This window comes from Pristiophorus japonicus, chromosome 16 (assembly GCF_044704955.1).
Source record: "Pristiophorus japonicus isolate sPriJap1 chromosome 16, sPriJap1.hap1, whole genome shotgun sequence".
Lineage (NCBI taxonomy): Eukaryota > Metazoa > Chordata > Chondrichthyes > Pristiophoridae > Pristiophorus > Pristiophorus japonicus.
This window is the reverse complement of record NC_091992.1, coordinates 35,059,844-35,080,522: the sequence shown is the minus strand read 5'-3', so window position 1 is coordinate 35,080,522 and position 20,679 is coordinate 35,059,844. Positions and strand designations below refer to the sequence as shown.

The following is a 20,679-nucleotide window of genomic DNA, read 5'->3' as shown; positions in this document are numbered from 1 at the left end:
GCCAGTTGGCCTACTTCTGCTCCTATTTCTTATTCCCACCTGGCAAAACCTGCCTTGAACAGTAGTCAGGGCCAGAAAAAGCCCAGCAAGTTGAGTTTTTAAATGTATGCACAGCATTCCTGGAGGGCCTGGCCTGGAGGACTAGGAGTGCTCCTCTGGGTCCCACAAGGAAATTTTGGGCCTCCCGTGCCCCGGGCTTCCCGCCCCTCCCCCGACTGGGAAACGCAGCAGCCAATTTGCACACAACAAGATCTCACAAACAGCAATGAGATAAATAATTAGATAATCCGTTCCAGCGATGTTGGTTGAGGGGTCGATATTGGACAGGACACCGCCATAGGACTAGAGAAGAGAGGTGTGCCCTACCTGGGGACAACAAAATGCATGCTTTTGGCAAAGAAACCTAAACTGCAAGATGCTCAAATCGGTCAAGGGAGAAACATTTATGGAAGAGCTGAGCCAGTAGTTATGGAACAATCTGCTTTATGCCCAGGTACAAAGTCAGCTAAATGTAGCACCGTAGCGTTCTGACAAAGCTGCGGAAACCCTCTTTGCTACATTACATAGAAAATAGGTGCAGGAGGCAGCCATTCGGCCCTTCGAGCCTGCATCACCATTCAATAAGATCATGGCTGATCTTATATTGAAACATTTTGAAATTATTAAAAAATGACATGAACCATTACAGTTTATTTTTAATTCAAGTTACTTTTACCAGCCTTGAATTTCCTGCGTGGGCTCATCCCGGAAGTTAGATCCGAAAATGCACCCATTCCCCCGATCTCAAGATAACAGAATTCCCTGCCATTCTAATTAGAATACGCCAGAACATAAAAATGGGCGTAAATCAACGCAAACAATCGGGGCTCAAGGAAAGTTTCAACTTATTGAACCATCGTACGTGCATATTAGGCACACATGTTTAAGAACCTGCAATCGGAGAAGCTTAATGTGACTTAGACTAATGACATAAAAATGCATTAAAATAAACAGAAAATGCAGAGCAGGTTTCAGCAAGAGGAAAAATGCTCAAAAAATTGCAATAAAACACCAGAAAAATGATTGTTTCCTGACGCGTCCAAATCTGGTTGTAATTTAAAGCATGCCTCTGAACAAGCACAGGAAACCTGTATATGGTGCTGTGTGTGTGTATTGGGGGGGTGGAGATTTTATGGACAGAGATGCATTCGGGCAGAGGAATCGATAGACAGCTGCAGAAAAGACTTAGGTTATTTGGGTATATCGTATTTATGTACGTAACTCACTCACACCCAAAATTCCGCAATCTTTTAAGCCGCACAATGTTTTTTTCCCCCCCAAGTTACGCGTGTCTCTGTCCACAAATACACAGGAAATTCAATGCCTTTGATTTTGAACGGAAATTTTATTCGGATTCCACGATCTGGGATTTGGGCCTTCACTTTGTACAGGGGCTGGGGTTGCCACGGATACAAACGTCCCGAAGCTGAAAGATATATTCATCAGGTGATCACCTGACACAGGCTGACGCCAGCTTTGCCTGCAAATATTATTTCTCCCCTTTCCTCGCTTGAAGGCACGGACTCATGCTGGGATATGGTTGGCCCCGCACCCATGTGGCATCCTCCCATACTTCACCCAAGTGCCCATTCTTCGCACATTAGTCTTGATGCTGAAATATCAGCAGGCTATTTGGCCTTGGAGGCATCACAATCAAACCTGATCCTATTCTCACCTGATACATACATTTCCACCAATGGCCATTGGATTATAACCAACAGCAGGAACCCCTAGTCTCTCCCTAGGTCAGGAGTGTAGAGGCCAATTTTTGCATCATAACGTCGGCCCCCCCCCCCCCCCCCCCGCCAGACTGTAATGAGATCAGTTAACTTAGTAGAGATTGGGGATTGAAGACAGTCTTTACGATACATCAGGAGTATATGTAACCACTAGGCCATTGGAATGCTCTGCGTTTTTGACTTAACACAAATGCGCTCGGCCCGAAGGAAATGGAAGTGAGGCGCAGAGCAACAGGTAATAGGCAACAGTTTTATTTCTTTATCCTTGGTGCTCAGCAGCCCTTCAATAATAGTCTCAAAGATGGTTCGTCATTCCAAGGACCAAAACATGCTTGGCAACATACTCAAAGTAACAAACACATCGGCAAATTATTTACAACACGTTCAGATTTTTTTTTAAGTATTCTGAAAGTTAGTCTTCAAGCTTGAAATATACAGTTACTTCATGTTTTTCCTTATTCCAGTACTTAAGTGCCACTGTTACTCTGTGGAGTCGACACAGGCAGCGCAGGCCTGTGCTACGGCAAAGTCATCTGGTATAACACTGGGCCTCTGTGATTCCTCAAGCACACTCAATTGAAAAACTGACAGAAAATTAAATAGTTAACTCCATCGGGCCAGCAGTACAATGAGGGTACAGCCCTGTACATACATTTTATTCAGTCCTTCAGAAAACAGCTGGCTTGTAATAATGAGGGGGGAGAAAAATGCAATTATAGGTTTTCGTTTATTAACTTTGTGCATTTAAGCCAATATCAATTTTAGTTGCAATCGGAACAAGCTGGCACGAGTGGCTTGTACCATTTTAAACCGAGGTAGGAAAGTGAGTAGTTTATTTGTCGTGGATTATTCTGAAACCAGCACTTATTTTTGACACTGGCAATCACACAATGCATCATGACATATTCGTCTGCATACACAATGATGCCCGTCTTTTAAACTGTCCTCCCTCATATCATTTCCATCATTTCCAATTACTTAATCTTTGCTGCACATTGCAAGACTGCACACGCCATTTCAAGATTGCTGTTCAAACTAAAAATTTGATTATTTTTTCCACTATTTTCTTCAACTCCATCAGATCGAGATGATACGCCCAATGATGCAAGATGGAAAACTAAGTCAACCTTCCACGCCAGTCTCCATAATCAAATACCTCAGCTAAGTGGCTCTGCTGTACTGCAGGGCCGTGCTGGTGATTAAACAGCCATACCCGGTTTATTAAATGAGACTTGCAGCTGGGACTCTTCCCCACTCAGTTCCAGATCACCTTACAAGCTAATGTCCTAATGGGTTGGTAATCTGAGCTGGGCAAAGCTTAACAGCGTTCAATGATGGTAGGCTGCACAGTTTTAGCCACCTACATAACTAGGGGTCCCCAAGCCTTGGCTTTGCCAATCTGTGCCTAACCTCTCTGGACTTAGTAGGGATTGTCCCTATGGGAAGAGAGTGCACATTCTGTATAGGGAAAGCAGAAACTCTACCTATGGCAAAGTTCTATAAGTACACTGTGTCTTTAGTGTGAGCTGTGGCTCAGTCGGAAGGGTGTGGGTTCAAGCCCCACTCCAGGGACTTGAGCACAGAAAAATCTAGGCTGACACTCCAGTGCAGTGCAGAGGGAGTGCCGCACTGTCGGAGGTGCCGTCTTTCGGATGAGATGTTAAACGTCTGCTCTCTCAAGTGGACGTAAAGGATCCCATGGCAATATTCCGAAGAAGAGCACCCTGGTATCCTGGCCAATATTTATCCCTCAATCAACATAATAAAAACAGATTATCTGGTCATTATCACATTGCTGTTTTGGGAGCTTGCTTGTGTGCAAATTGGCTGCCGCGTTTCCTACATTCCACTGATGACTACACTCCAAAAGTACTTCATTGGCTGTAAAGTGCATTGAGACGCCCAGTGGTCATGTAAGGTGCTTTATAAATGCAAGTCTTTCTTTCACTGATGGGTTTCTGTATGCGCCCAACACTTCCTACAACCTGCACCTCAACAACAAGTCTCTCGTACAGCCTCACCGACGGCCACATAAGAACACAAACAGCCTGCTGCCATAGAAAGCCCACACAGATTAAAGCCATGATGTTACCTCAGCCTTTAAAAACAAAACAGAAAGCTTATAAAATTAATGGCTGTAATTTTCCCAGCCCTGCGAATGCGGGTTTAGTTGTGGGCCCGCTGTCAAAATGACCCTGGCTAACAGCTGGGTTGACGTCTGCTCTGAACCCGCCTCCGTGTAAGTTTCTCAACGGTCGGGTCTGCTGCGGACCGCAGACCCAACACCAAGCGGCGGGTCAGCCAAGATGCTTAAGAGGCAAGTTAAAGGTATTTAAAAGGATTCTAACCAGGCACTTACCATTTTAACAATTTTGCTGTCCCTCGGAGAACACGCCAGGTAAGTGCGTCAGGTTCTCAGCGACTCTCCATCGCTTTGGCTAGTTGACAGCTGCAGAAGTGGTATAAAAGCTATCATTTCACAGCTGTTCACTTTCCAATGTCAGAAGCTGAAGCCTTCAGGTTTGGAAGAAACTTTTGAGCTGTATGCAGCTTGGGAAGTATTTGCAGTGAACTCTCTATTCACGGTCACCCACCTCCTTGGAGCAACCTATCTCACCACTGACAGATCGCTTTTGTCATCTCAACCTCACCTGCCATCTATTCCAGCAGCATTGGTGCTCTTGAAAAAAATCCTAACTTGGTCCTCAGAATCCTACCACAATCAGCCCCAACACCAACATCGCTAAACACACCAGCATCACCACCAACTTTCTCCGCAATCATCTGATGCTGCACAGGACACAGGGCATCAGCACCCGACCACATTGCTGCCCGGGAGGCCAGGGTTGGTCTCACCATGGCCACATTTATTTTACTTGATGCTGTACACCCTGGCTGCCACATGGTACGCCAGGTTGGTAGCACCCCACACCAGCACCATAAGACATCTCTACAATGCCCAAGACATTCCTTTCACACTCATCACCATTGACAACACATTAGCAGAAACTCAACATAAACATTTGCTAAAAGACCCAAGTGCCTATCCTTGTGTGTTGTTAGTTGATATGATTGGACAAGGATGAGGGTGAGTGTGAGGGGTGGCTAGTGAGATGGGGAAGTGATAATGTAGATAGATAGAGAGGGATGGGTGGTGGTGCAAGGTAAGCTGGTGTAAGTAAGAATGTGCAGGAGTAGAAGAGGGAATGCAGAGTGAAGGGGATATGATGAGTGGCACAGCAGGACGAGGTTGAATGTGGCTTTGCAGTAACGTTTTGTGATTTACTAAGATCATTGAAAGGTTTGTGCCACTGCAGCCAGCTCCTCCTGACGACATCTCTGCTTGTGCCCTCCTGTGCAATGTGTAACCAGGCTGTGTTGGTCTCCTGGGGAGGTCACTTCCATCCATTGGAAGGGAAGAGAATCTCCCTGTGTGCTGTGACTCCCTCCATAAACATCTGGAGGGAGTCATGGGAGAGCCTGGGTGCAGCCCTCCACCTTTGTACAGTCATTGCTGTAGAAGACTGACAGAACAACTGTCAAAAACATGTTGGCCATGGTCCCTTTAAGGAAACCGGCTGATGATGCATTATCGGATGATGTCATCAGATCCGCTTCCTGTAAATTGGCCAGGAACCTCACAGAGCGGGCTTAACAAGCCCCATCAACAGAAGATTGTGTTCGAGGGCGGCATGGAGCCGGGAGCACCTTCCCCACTCGCCACCAATGCCGGCCGCACCGGTCTCACCATTGTTGGCGAAATGGTGGCCAACATGGGGTATAAACACAATACAACAACATCCTTTGATGGCTTCTGAAAAAGGTAAACCAGCAGTGAGTCATACCTACATAACTCATTCACTATTAGACTAGAGTTCTACCTCTGCCCCCCGCTTGGCACTTTATTTTTCAGTGAATCATCGGCTCCAGACATATATCCATCATATAATGTGTGCGTGTCTGTTCAATTCATCATTTCAACTGACAGATTATTCAATTACAAAAAAAAATAATCCACTTGCACAGCTTTATAAAACATGTCTTTCCCCCTTATAAATACTGAATCCTCACATCTTTAATTCGCTGAAGATGAGATTTTCCAGTGAAGTGGGAGCGTGTACCCCGCCTCATCTACCAGTGAATATTAGTCCTGCCACACTACACTGAAGCAGCTAGCAGCTCATTTCGCTTCAGCCGTTAGCAGTTATTACTGAAAGGGGAAAGGAAATATTTCTTCGCAACTCATGAGCTGAATTCATTAGACATTGTGGCTCCTTTATTTGAGTTGTGTTGTCTGTAGTCAGCTTTGAACTTTACTTAAATGAACAGAATAATTTAATGACCAAAGTGTTGCCTTGGCCAGGAGAAATTAACGGAGTGCAAGATACTTTTAACAAAATAACATTTATTTTAAAAGTAATAGAAGTGAATCAAGTCCTTCTTCTCCCATCACAAATCAACAGTCAATCTTTTTTAACTGGTCAATTATTTCTAGAAATCATTTCTAGTTTATTTGAGCAGGATGTAAATCCGGGATGCAGAGTCACTTGTGAACATGGCCACAGCCAGAGGGAGAGAGAGAGAGAGAATGGGTCAGCAGGGCGTGAGGCATGACCAAATCCAATCTTTCCTGGCCATCACTTGCCTCATATTTGTTTTCAGAATGACGTCTCCAAGTTTCCACAGGGGTACATGGAGATCAAACTACTGGCCATTCTTGCCAATGGAGCACTGGGATTGCTTTTTTTTTTAAAAACTGCATTCTGTATTTTCTACCATAGGGAAAAAAAAAACATGTTTCCTGATGTCAGCACAAAATTAATTTGCAACGACCTCTTGTGAATGGAATTTTCGTCTGGATTCTGCAGAAAGGCTGAAAGAGAGAGTCAAGAATTTGAGTCACCAAAGTAAATGGTTCGGAATTCTACATCGGTTCAGTGACAATCGGGGGATTTACACAGTCACATTTAATGCAACTTTTCGAATAAGAATGAAGTTAACAATATCAATAAATCAAAAAAGGAGGGTTGAAACCTAATAAAACTTAGCATTGCTATGCATACAGTGGGAGGAGGGGTCGATCTCAATGTAACATATACTATTATATACGAAATCCTGCAGATATCTTTCTGAAACCAGTATCTAGAGAGTAACGTTCAGCTGACAGACTGCAGTTAATACTGCCAGCTGCACGTGACTGCAGGCCCTGTAGAGCTCAGTGACAGAGGAACACTCTGCTTCCCAGGTGGGTCATTTTAACTGTTAATAGAGAACAGCTGCGATAGTTCGTTTTCAGCTCACATTAAAAATATCGAAAATAAACTGAGAAAGTCGGCAGGACCTCAAATGTTATGCTGAGGCACTTTGAAAAGGCAGCTTCACACTGGAATTATTTCAGTTTCCTTTGCATTATTTTTCTTCCAATTTTCTGCTCTCTTGATGGCGCCGTTCCTTGCAGTTCCACAGGCTGCAGTCACCCTCCAGTGCTCTTATATCAAGTGTGAGCCAATAGGCTATGTGACAGTGAGGAGATTCGAGCCGAGCGCAGTCCTGTGCTCAGTCAGCATGCACATATGTGTAGTTCCAGTAGGGGTCATTGTGTGCTGTTCAGGATTGGGAACCCTGCTCAATTTTAGTTTCTCTGTGCTGTGGTCAATTGTAGCCCCCCATCCCCCTACCCACATAATAACACAAGAAATAGGAGCAGGAGTCGGACATTTGGCCCCTCGAGCCTGCTCCGCATTTTAATAAGATCATGACCGATCAGATTCTGGCCTCAACTTCATTTCCCTGCCCGCTCCCCATAACCCTTCACTCCCTTATCATTCAAAAATCTGTCTATCTCCACCTTAAATATATTCAATGACCCAGCCTCCACAGCTCTCTGGGGCAGAGAATTCCAAAGATTCACGGCCCTCCGAGAGAAGAAATTCCTCCGCATTTCCGTTTTTAAATGGGTGACCCCTTGTTCTGAGACTATGCGCCCCCCCCCCCCGCCACGCCCAGTTCTAGATTCCCCCACAAGGTGAATCAACTGCTGCCCTGGCTGCAAGCAGCTAACTCAAGCATAGATCAGGGAATGAACCGGTGGCCCTCCTGAACTGAGCGGTTCACAAATGGGGAATGTAGCTCTGCAGCAATGGCCCTGGGCTACACCGACACTGTGAACTCGGATGATGAGAGATCGTCGGCGCGGGACTACCTGCTCAGCAAGTGCTCAGCTTGCCGGCCTCCGTTTAAAATTAGAGTTTGAATTAACGTGTTGTTAAGCGGAGTGGAGCACATGCCAATTATGTGAGCAGGTGTTACAGCAACCAGCTGGAAACTTCCTTCACACGCAGGCAGGCTGAGAGAGAGGCAAAACACGGGCAATTTAAAACAGGCTGCTGATTAAAATTAAAATGGTGAGCAGGTTAACTGGCAGGGAAAGTTTGACAGCATGGCGAAAATTAGGGGGCTCCTCATCAGTTGTTGTGTCACAACAAATCACTTGCCCTATTTATGATACATATGAGAGTGTTGGACCAGGGTAAAGTGAAGTATTACATTAAATACACACATTCGAAGAAACCAGTGTATTGTATGTACAAGAGTGTTTTATATATATATATATATAAAAAATATATAAAAGATACAAAAGCAAAATACTGCAGATGCTGGAATCTGAAATAAAAACAGAAAATGCTGGAAATCTCAGTGAGTCAGGCAGCATCTGTGGAGAGAGGTTCTGATGAAGGGTCATCAACCTGAAACGTTAAATCTGTTTCTCACCACAGATACTGCCTGACCCGCTGAGATTTCCAGCATTTTCTGTATATGTATACTATATCTAAATAATAGATAAATATATAAACTATAACACACATACATTAGATTCTTGTATATCTGTGTAATGTATCAGGTTGCAACATATCACTTATCATTAGTGAATAGATTGTTGAATCCTGACAATTGTACTGATCAGAACTATGTATTAGTGTGTGGTAAACGGCTCCATTTGTAGAACAAGCTGACTGCAGCTGCTCAGCAATAAAATCACTATCCATCTACTAATGGTTCTAATCAATGTTTCAGTGTGTTTTATACTGGCATAGGAGATCTTGAGATGATTAAAGCACAGCGTACAATCCCTCTCCTCCACACCAGCATAGAGCTCCCGGAACAATTTTTTTTTACAACTAATCTGAAACACTCTCGCTCTCCGACTATCTGCTGGAACCACTACAGCCTTGGTCTAATGTCACAATCTTGTAAAATGAAATCTCTTTCTGTTATGTAATGTGAAGCCACATGGAAACACTTGGCAGAACATAATGCTGGTAGTTAGTGGAGATAAAATAAAGATGCTGGCAGTGAGATATGGAATTCAGGAGTAAATCTTAAACTGGAAAGCACACACGCAACAGATTATTTAAAATTACACTATTTTTTTCCAAAAAAGACTGGGAAACAGAGAGGCACTGAGCACTGCACTGTTACCATGCTAATGCCCAGTACCACAGATCTGCCATGGATCCAGGTTCAAATCCCACTGCAGGAGGTCCCCGTTCTGAGCTGTGTCCAGCAGGGAGGCACTGAGGCGAGGCTCCAGAAACATTGCTCCAGAAAAGGGGGAGAAAGAGAAAATCTAGTTTAAAAAGTCACATTTCAGTCACTTCTGGTGCTTCCCAACAACTGGTTAAGAAGTGGGGGGGCAGTGCTGACCTGGGGGCAAGATTTGTACCCAGCTATCTTATCTCCAGGGGTCAGGCCAGACAGGTGAAACGGAAGTGGAACTTACCTCATCAGCTAAAAAAACAAATGGAAAAACATAAATGTGGGCATATGATCCAAGGTCTAACACACTTTTATGGTTATGATCATGTACAGAAATCATTCAGGCTTTGTTTCTGTGTTTTCCGACACCGTCTGATCTGTGGTTAGACCCCAAACTAGAGTACAAGCCAGCTGTTGAATTTGATATAATATTTGCGGTCTATTTATAATGTAGTAATACAGTAAAAGAATTAGCACGGTGAATCATTTTTTTAAAAAAGCTTTACTAACAAGAAATACTGGCAGTAGTTTAGTATATGGGGAGCTGGGCATTAAGCGACTGTTGACTCCTCATAAATGTGGAGATTTGGTCGGAGACTGACAGTATGGGAAGCCTGCACAAAACCACTTTGTTACTTCCATTATAGTGTATGAAATTCATCATCAAGGCATATTGTTTAAATGCATACAGCTGATTCAAGCATCAAATTGCCTCCTGTTATTTGTGTTGTCAGTGCTCGCCACATTAACTATCGTCAGCGCATTACTTGATTTCACTCGGCAGCGTGATAAACCTAATATTTTTGTGCATTAACTGCAAAATAAAATGACACCCCTTCCCGGCCGGACAACAAAGATAGGCGTGCAATAGTCTGTAGATTGATTAAAGGCTACAAATGCCGTTGATTAGGAAAAGGAAAACAAATCAAATCAGGCAGGGCTCAGAATCATGATTGCTAACCAGCGAGTCCGACTAGAGAGTGCACATGTAGGAACAGGACTGGGCTCAGCATATTCCCCCAAATACAAACATGCAAAAATGGCGGGAAGGAAAAGGCCCAATGTTTAATCAAAAAGCATTCAATTCGCAGAATCACAGTGTTAAACAGAAATCAGAAATCTTTGGAACAGTGTTCAAAATGAAACAAGGACAATCAGTGGACCTCGCTCTGTAAATGGACTCAGGGTTGGATAGCACAACTGAATGAGTCGGCAGACCCCTTTCCAAATTAATTAGCCCATGACAGACAGTTAGATATAGTGAGAGACAGATCGCAAGAAAGAGAGACAGAAAGAGAGAAAGAAAAAAAAAAGATTTGCATTTATTTAGCGCCTTTCACGACCACCGGATGTCTCAAAATGCTTTACAGCCAATTAAGTACTTCTGAAGTGTAGTCACTGTTGTAATGTGGGAAACGTGGCAGCAATTTGCGCACAGCAAGCTCCCACAAACAGCACTGTGATAATGACAAGACAATCTGTTTTTGATATGTTGATTGAGGAATAAATATTGACCAGGACACCGGGGATAACTCCTACTCTTCTTCGAAATAGTATCATGGGATCTTTTACTTCCACCTGAGGGGGCAGACGGGGCATCGGTTTAATGTCTCATTCGAAAGATGGCACCTCCAACACAGGACTTTCTCAGCACTGCACTAGATTATCAGCCTCGATTTGTGTGCTCAAGTTCCTGGAGTGGGACTTGAACCCACAACATTCTGACCCAGAGGTGAGAGTGTTGCCCACTGAGCCACAGCTGACACTAAAAAGAGAGAAGGAAAGAAACTGAATTTATATAGCATCTCACACGACCTCAGGGCGTCCCAAAGTTAATGAAGTACTTTTGAAGTGTAATCACTGTTTTAATGCTGGGTATTATTAGGATTCAGTCGAACCTAACTTTGCACATACATCGTATGCATGGAAATACATATTTCACTATCAATGAGCTAGAGGCCAACTCTCCTTCAGACTTCATTACGGCGAGTTCTGATGAAATGGCAACATACTTTTCTTTCAGATGCTGACGATGGCCCACTGTGCTAATCCAACAATTTTTGCCTTCTTACTCTGACAGCATTATAAACCAGCAGCTGCTGTTACTAGAGGCTGTAACTAGTCCAACATATCTATCTGTGCTGTTCACCTATTGTTTAAGGGTTTGTAAACATTAAGATGTTCATATTCATATGATTATTTTTAAACCATTCAGAACATTAACTTCTCCAGGAAAAATAAATGTAAAACCAAAAATTAAAGCTTGAATTGAGCGCATCCACCTTTGCTGAAAAAAATGGCAGGTGGATATATGCACTCTGCATCTGATTAAAGATCGCCTTGTGTGGATTTTCTCAGCTAATAACTGAACTCACTTAAGCTGCCATCATTCTTTGACCCATTTGCATCGCAGTGCACACCAATAATTGTAATAATTGTCTTCGATGGGCTGCGATTGCTGGTTGGAGGGCGTTAGATTGGATGCAAAGGGATGCTTCTTTGTTCATCACTGCTCTGCTCAAAGGCTGACCAAAATCAACCAGGGAATCCTTTCAATACGGTCACAGTTAAAGCTGCCCAATCTTCCTGCTGTGTCAAATACATCCAATCTCATTTCTGCAAATTATTACATAGGCTATACGACGCAGAAACAGGCCATTCGGCCCAACCAGTCCATGCTGGCATTTATGCTCCACTCGAGCCTCCTCCTGTCTTTCTTCATCTAAATCTATCAGCATATCCATCTATTCCCTTCTCCTTCATTTGCTTGTCTAGCCTCTCCTTAAATGCATCTGTACTATTCGTTTCAACCACTCCCTGTGCTAGTGACTTCCACATTTTCACCACTCTTTGGATAAAGAAGTTTCTTCTGAATTCCCTATTGGATTTCTTGGTGACTATCTTATATTGATGGTCTCTAATTTATGCTCTTTCCCACAAGTGGAAACATTCTCTTTGTATCCACTCTATCAAAACCTTTCATAATTTTAAAGACCTCTATTAGGTCACCCCTCAGCCTTCTTTATTCAAGAGAAAAAAGATCCAGCCTGTTCACCCTTTGCCAATAAGAGACCCTGCATGTTCATCAGATCTGAATAGAAAATGTAGTTAAAAAAAACCCACACTTTTTCAGGGGTGTTTTTGCCTTGCAGACTCCAGACAAGAGTAGTCCAAACAGCAAGCAGTAATGTCACTGGGAATTCAGTAACACTGGGACCACAGCACTTTCACATTTGAACAATTAGGAACTTTCAGCAGTACAGTTCTAGATTTAATCCTAAACATGGGTTTGTGTCTGGAAAATGCATTTTGAGCTGTATAGCACAAGGGTGAAATGTCAGTGATTCGAGATCCAGCACTGACAGTGGTAGTGGTGGGAACAATTTGAGGTGAGGAATTATCATACAGTATTAGTCCTTCCTATATTAGAGCATATTATTGATATTAATATGTTATAGGGGAAAAAAGTATGTTTTTTCCTACAATGTGTAGGTACAAATAGACTCATTATGCCTAAGGTATCTAGGAGCCAGAGGACATTCTGATAGCAACGTGGAATATGTCAAACATAGATAAAGGGGGAACCTTTGCGACTTCCAGGATTTTAAGACATTTAAAAAGTATCTGCTACTTTGGATGGGACACTGATAAAAGGCACTTGTCCTCTCGACTGTCCGCTGTCAGTGTTAGAGACTTTGTTTAATGTAGAGAGCCTTCAGCCGGTTAGGATCTGAACCCAGCCTTATCACTAGGTGTATCTACTGTATTGGGACCAGTATGCGGAAAGCAAAAATTAAACTTAAGCCAACGTGCTTTAACTTTGTGTCAATATGCTGTTTGTGTGATACAGTTATTTCATGATCTCGTATTGTTCTCTTCACCATCATCAACCACAGTCATGTAACCATCAGTAAGTAAGAAAAGAACTTGTGTTTGCATAGTACCTTATCATATCTGTCAGGATGTCCTAAAATATTTCCCATCCTATGAATTACTTTCTGAAGTGCAGGCACTATTGTTCAATGGGTAAATGCAACAGCCAATTTGCATACAGTAAAGTTTCACAAGCACCAAAGGATTAGTTGATTTGAGTTTTTTGGTGTTGGTTATGGGAGGAATGTTTGTCAGGACACCAGGAGAACTCTTGGCCTTCCCTTGAACAGTACCTAGCAATCATTTATGTCCATCTGAGCCACTGGAACAGACAGACGGGAATTCAGCTTAACATCTCATTACTCAGTACTGCACTGGAGTCTTGGCCGATATCATGTGCTTGAACCTATGGACTCGAGACTGCAGTACTGCCAAATGAGCCAAGTTGACACCTGCTTCGCTTTAGTGTTATGCAACTCAAAATGCTCTCTCCAGAGACAACCCAAACATATAACATCTGTAAGCATCACTGGATATCATTTGACATTTCACGGTGCACACATTACATGTCCTTCAAGTTTGAGCAAAATACCATTTAACAACAGTTTTTTTTATCTACTTGTTGCAACAAGGACAAAGTGTGTGTTTATAAAGTCCTCCCCCTCGAGGGATTAATCAATAATGCAGAAATCTTACCCACACAAAGATTATGAAACAACATCCAACTAAATCTAGCTCAGTGTGCATCAACAAAGGTTATTGCCATCTGACATCAAGTCCACAATTAAATCTACAACTTGTAGTACATCCAAATACTGCAGTTAGTTTTCTTGATGCCAAAAAATAAATCATCACGAGCAGCATTTTTCCATCCTTACATCTTTTTAAATCAATTCAAAGATATGTAGAACTCTGCCAACTAGCCAGATGTAGTCTAGGTCATTCATTTTCAACATTCCTCCCTACAAACACCATCAAAATGAACATGATACCTTCATGACAGAAAGAGTTTAAGAGCAGAAGAAGAATGAGGAGCCAAAACTGCAGGTGATTATATTACCCTGTTGAAGCCTGGACTTGCAATGCAGTAAGTCATTCTTCAAACATAGTCTTTTTTAAAATACTGCAGTGATACCTCATGTCAATCAACTCTATTATGTTTTAAGGTATATGGCATGCCAAGAGAGAGACTATGTACTCCATGAATTAAAGTCTCATCATCACCCAAGTGCAGGAATCAAATGAGTTAAGAAGGATTTACAAGTGAAATAAGCTCAATGTCTCCCTGGCCCCATTGTGTCTTTTGTTTACGGGACAAATAAAAATATGGACAAGTGGACAAGAACAAAGTATTTAAAATGACTCTGGTGAAGTGTACTGAAGGCCGTTCTAAACTTCCTTTTTAAGATGACATGAGGAAACCATTATGAGATCAGGCATGTGACATTATAAAGAAACTGCAGAGGTCATTTCCTGCAGGCAAATAACAGGCCAGGACAAATATACCTGATGTGGAGTATAACACAGTAAACCATCAAGGGGTTCAGAAGATGCTGCAAAGTGCAAGAGTGAAGCTGAAACATTGTAGAGATTCATCTGAACAGCAGTTTATATTACATTGATTAGTGTATTCTTACATAGTATAGTAAAGCATACATTGTTTTTATGGATTTCTGAGGTGGTAACAAAACTGAGTAACAAACTGCTAAATAGAAATAAATCACATCTTAAATGGAGCTATGAGAGGTTTTCCCATTTGCAACAGTTTGATACAGGGATTTGCATACCTAGTATGCATCATGTGACAGGCGGTACTTCCTCATGTTCCATATTAACCATTGTCAACATAGCTGTTAACACCACCTTCACTCAGATTACCGCAGACTGCAAAAGCATGAGAATTCACAGGCACTCCTCCAAACCCATCATGGGTTACAGTGCTGAGCGACAAAATCTCCTTCATTTTGCAGAGACGAGTAAAGCACAACTTAAATAATTGAATTTATATCAATGTCTTGACTACATTCCCTACATTATTGACTGGCCAGCAAAACTGTTCATAACAACGCGACACAAAATGACTGGATCTGTTCTCTGCAGGGCTGCTCTTGATCAATGCCTCAATTACAAGGTTTCATACTTTTTGCTGCATTTTCAGCCACACGAGTGAATTCTACATTTCTCATGCATCGCTGAAGTGAACAGAGAAGAGGCTGCATTTTTTAAAATCGCAGCGAAATCCTATTCTGGTAAATTTCATACAATAAAGGAAATGCATCCCAAGTAAGAAAAAGCACATTCAAAATGTCTGTCCTGTTATGTGATTACCAGAAGATTGTGTGACCATTAACTCTGTATAAATCATACTAAAATGGGGCAGTCAATTCTCACCAAAAACAGCTATTCCTGATATACAGGTACTTAGAAATAAAAAAGATTAATGTAAACAGAACTTGCTTTATCTCACGATAGCTGGGTTCTCTTATGGTGTACTCGAGCCATTTCTGATCATCTTTCAGGAAGGTAAGTTTTATATGTGACAGTCATGCAGTTTATTGCAGTTCTGTTAACATCTCTATATCTTATTAAACAATACAGTAGCCCATTATAAAAATAACCCTCCCTTTTATATTAGCCGATATGAATCCCCAATGACATAAATTTCTATTTGCTGGCCGGCATAAATGTTATCTATCCAGTTATGAAACCCATCCATTTTTAACTATTTGAAGATATTGCCCAACAGAAAAATCCATCAGCATTACCGGTTTGGCTCTGAAATCTATCTGTCTCAACTTAGAAGATGAGTTTCCATTGCTTCGCCCCTCCTTCCATTTCATGAAATACGAAAGAATTTAAATCTCAATAATGCCTGAGTGAAACCGGCTGGACGAATGAATTAATTCTGAAATATTGCAGAACCTCTCGTATTAATAAAGCATTTCCAAGTTCGAACAACTTCAAAAACTGGCCAGGCAATTCTTCAGCAACAACATCTTGGGTCTTAGAAGATGGAGCAGGATACAATGCTTGAAATTCATTTTAAAAGAAAGAATAACTTGGATTTGTATAGCGTCTTTCACGACCACCAGACGTCTCAAAGTTCTTTACAGCCAATGAAGTACTTTTGGAGTGTAGTCACTGTTGTATTGTGGGAGACGTGGCAGACAATTTGCGCACAGCAAGCTCCCACAAACAGCAATGTGATAATGACCAGATTATCTTTTTTTTTGTTATGTTGATTGAGGGATAAATATTGGCCAGGACACCGGGGATAATTCCCCTGCTCTTCTTCGAAATAGTGCCATGGGATCTTTTACATCCACTTCAGAGAGCAGACAGGGGCTCGGTTTAATGTCTCATCCGAAATATGACTGTCACAAGGACAACCGCAAATGCTGTATACACTTACAGCTCTGTAGATGTCTAATCAGCAACACTCCAGAAAACTGGATATAGTGCAGAAATTTGTGAGAAGGATTTTATTACAGCTCCAGGAGGCCAACAATGCAGATATTTCCAAGAAGATAAAATGTTTAAGTTTCCAAGTACTTAGCTTATTAAAACTATCAAATATTCTTATACAGTATATGAAATCATAACAATGGTGCAACATTCTTGTTAAATGAGCATTCATGTAGAGACAGAGTTATTAATCAAGGGACACCAGGTCATTAAGAGTACTGTTTCTAACTAGTTCATAAGAGCCTCTCTCTGCTGAAGTGTGCACTTTTTTTTATTGATCATTTCCCTCCATGTGTGAAGTGTGTTAAATCTTTATGTTGCTGGCACTTCAAAAAGGTGAAATAAGGCAATTTTGTTAATTGTTGAAAGAGCCCACTATTAAAAGGAAAGTTACAATTATTCAGTTTTACTTCAAAGGTGCAGGACCTAGCAATACCAAACATGTATTAAAATGTCACCCAATTTTCACAAAGGATGGTTGCCCATCCACTCCAGTGTTAGCTAGTGGCTCAGTGGGTAGCCCCCTCACCTTTGAGTGAGAAGGCTGTAGATTCAAGACCCTTTCCAGAGATTTGAGCACATAAATCTAGGCTGGCACTCCAGTGCAGTACTGAGGGACTGCTGCACTGTTAGAGGTACCGGCTTTTGGATGAGAGGTCCCATCTGCTCTCTCAGGTGGACGTAAAAGAACCCATGGCACTATTTCAAAGAAAAGCAGGGGGGTTTTCCCCTGGTGCCCTGGCCAATATTTATCCCTTAACCAACATCACTAAAACACAGATCATCTGATCATTATCACATTGCTGGTTGTGGGACCTTGCTGTGCACAAATTGGCTGCCACAATTCCTAAATTACAACAGTGACTACACTTCTAAAAGTACTTTAATGGCTGTAAAGCACTTTGGGGTGTCCGGTGGTTGAGAAAGGTAGTATATAAATGCAAGTCTTTCTTTTTGAAGCTTAAAAGAAATACTTGCATAATGGATTCTGTTACTGCAGCAAATGTTAACCAGCTTCTGAACAGTCGGACTGAAATGATCAAAACAAGCTGCAGGTACAGAACTGTGCCTTGAACACCAACAAACCTCATTGTCAAGTCAATAAATCGAGTATATTGCCATCATTTTTTTCTTTAATAAGGATCAACACTGATCAAGTTGCTCAACACAGCAATACAAGGGTTCAGTAGGGTTTCACTGTAGTTATGACACTTCAAGAAGCTCGCCAATGAATTTCAGAACACGACCGCAGCAAAATCAGTCCATCCCAACAGGTAACATGCAAAACCAAGCCATGTTTCAAGAATAAATATAACCCCAAGGCTTGCTATAATGAGAGAATCACAGCACTTGCTGTACATTTGCAGTGACAAAAATGTATGAAATTCCTTAAATACAAATGTCTAGACATTGTCCAAGAAGGTTAACATTGAACATGTGACTAGACTTCACTATCAATATGGAAAGTGAAGGCACCAGGTAGACTAACACGTGCAGCCCATAACAATCTATTGCCGTTGTTAAAGTAACTTTCTGGGCAATACCAGGAATCAAAATACAGCCATCATTTCTTATTTTCCCTTCCCTCTCCCTAAGGAACCTCTAAATTAATAAAAATAATTTTGAACATAATAATTGGAACAGTTCATTACAAAATCATTTTGCAAAGTTGCGTTAACTCACTATTTACACCAGTTCAATAAAAGGTTCATAGAAAATGCATTTTGCACCTCAAAGAAAGGACATGATGGCAACCAATACTCCAAACTTATATTTCAGAATAGCTTCTCAATCTGATTCCTTTTACCATTAACCTGACGTTTGAAATAAAATGAAACTCTGTGAATGTTATTCTGAGCAAATAACCATTCTTCCTATAGATGTCACTGACAAGATCTGATGGTTAAAAAAGCATGCCTCATATTCAACAGTGGAAACATGCAATTCAGACAGTGTGAAAACAATGCATAAGAAAGAGATATCAGACTGGCTGACTTATTGCTTGTGATACCATCCTACACATACTGCAGTGCATGAGGTTTATAACCCATGCATAACTTTATAAATAAAAACTGATGGAAAAGCTCCACAAGGCCAGGTCCCATCTCCAGCACAATTGCATTTATGTTCTAGTAAAAAGGAAAAAATTAAAACTACATTCCTCCTTAATAACAAAAGGAATAAAAAAGGTATTTCCACAATTTCATCCTGGGAACTGACTTATAAACATAAGCATTTCCAAACAAATAAACTGTAAGGAATGCAAAGGTTAAACAAATCAATATTGGTAATTTTGGAGGCTTAAGCAAAGTAATAACTTAAGTTACAATTCATCCACTAGTTCTGAATAAAACAAGCAAACATGTGCAATCATTTCAGGACTGTGGCTATTTACTTTTCTGTCTCAAGAGGTGGGGTGGTGGACGGGGAATCAGGCTACTGCTAGATCAATGGAGCTGGTCCTGTTGAAACAGGACTCATCCCAACCAGTGGTTCACAATCTAATACTGATTATCTTTAAGGACATCCCTTATATAATCGCTGACAATGTGATAACCTTTGGGCAAACCTTATAACTACTTTGTTGGTAGTAGGAGGTAGAATTGGCTGTGTGCAATCAACACCATTTCACTGTCAGGAAGTGAGACAGTCCACGTAAACAGCAAAATACAACTTAAATAGGGAAAGCATTTAACAACCGTATTCCTGTATTCTGCTTTTTCATAAATGCAAAAACATGGATCACACTTTCAATTTAACATTTCCTGAGCATGCCAAGACTCTAGGTGGTATTTCCAAAACACCTCTCAATAATCGGTTAGAATATTTCATAATAATAACTCAATGCAAACTTTTATTCGCCAAATAGAGATGTTCGTCCAACCCATTCCTTGGGCTCTACTTTTCTCTTTGCATCTTTTCCAAAGTACTAGCTCAGTTGGCCTCCAAATCAATGCAGATACATTAGTTGGTGGCTTTTAAACCTCCTCAATTACAACTCGTTTTGGTCTGTTATAGTTTCCACGTCTACAGAATTTGCAATCCACCACTGTATATTATAACATTAGCAATTTACAATGCACAGGCCTAGTACTTACGTGACACATGGGTTAAAGAGGTTCACCAGTCCCAACCAGCTGTACCCCCTTTTGCCCTTTACAAACTATCAACATTGGTTTCAGATTTCCAAACCTTTCTCACTTTGTTTCAACTCTTATACCTGTACTCTTCATCCCCATCCATAAGAAACACATCAAGGAGACACAGGAGGAAAATACAGTCTACACCAAAAGTCTGGCTATGATCTAGGATCACTGTGTAGATTAGTTCAACTCTCAGCTTTCCATGATAACTGATAGACGAGTTTAATCAAACAATGTGAAGTGGGGTTTAATCATTTACAACATATATTGCCATTATATTGGGATAGTAAGGGTCATTGTGTTTTTTTTTAAAAAGCTGAACCACATCCAGGTTTTAAAGAGGCAAGCACTTGTATTATCCAACCATTCCTTACCTCCAGAGCTTCCAATGTGACAAAACTGGCTATGCCAAATCCATCAATGAGATCTTCCTCTCCTGAAGTGGAATCTTTCCTCCGACGACGGGGCGGTCTCGGACGGGATGAAGCTGGGTTTTTGTTGCTGCCCTCTCGCTCAGACCCTGATGAGGATAGAGTGTTGATGGCCCTGGAACTGCCTCCACCAGCACCACCACCTCCTCCTCCTCCTCCTCCTCCTCCCTTTGCTTTCCTGTCTCGATTTCTCTGAGCTCTCGATCGCCTACTCCGGCGAAGCCCACTGCACCGCGGGCCATCCATTGCACACACACACGAATTCCCCACAGAAAGGTGACTGCTTTTATATATTTTTTTCCCTCAATAAAATTAACAATGGCAATTCCACAAAGCCCAGGCAAAGCACTTTGCAGGAGGCGATGGCTGGATGCACGTCGTCTGTGTATTAATAATCACCCAGGCAAAAATCCGCAAGAGGAGAATCCGTTTATAACTTGGATGGAGAAATTA

At 41.7% G+C, this 20,679-nt stretch overlaps 1 protein-coding gene across 2 annotated transcripts in view; it reads right to left on the bottom strand.

Moving 5' to 3' along the window:
• Positions 1 to 20,472, bottom strand: part of auts2a (activator of transcription and developmental regulator AUTS2 a) — a 1,264,571-nt gene extending 1,244,099 nt beyond the window's left edge. For both annotated transcript variants that reach the window (XM_070857211.1, XM_070857212.1), the window contains exon 1: positions 20,170 to 20,472. In XM_070857211.1, coding sequence (XP_070713312.1) covers positions 20,170 to 20,472 — 303 coding nt within the window. The remainder of the gene's footprint in view (positions 1 to 20,169) is intronic.
• Between the last annotated feature and the right edge of the window lie 207 nt (positions 20,473 to 20,679).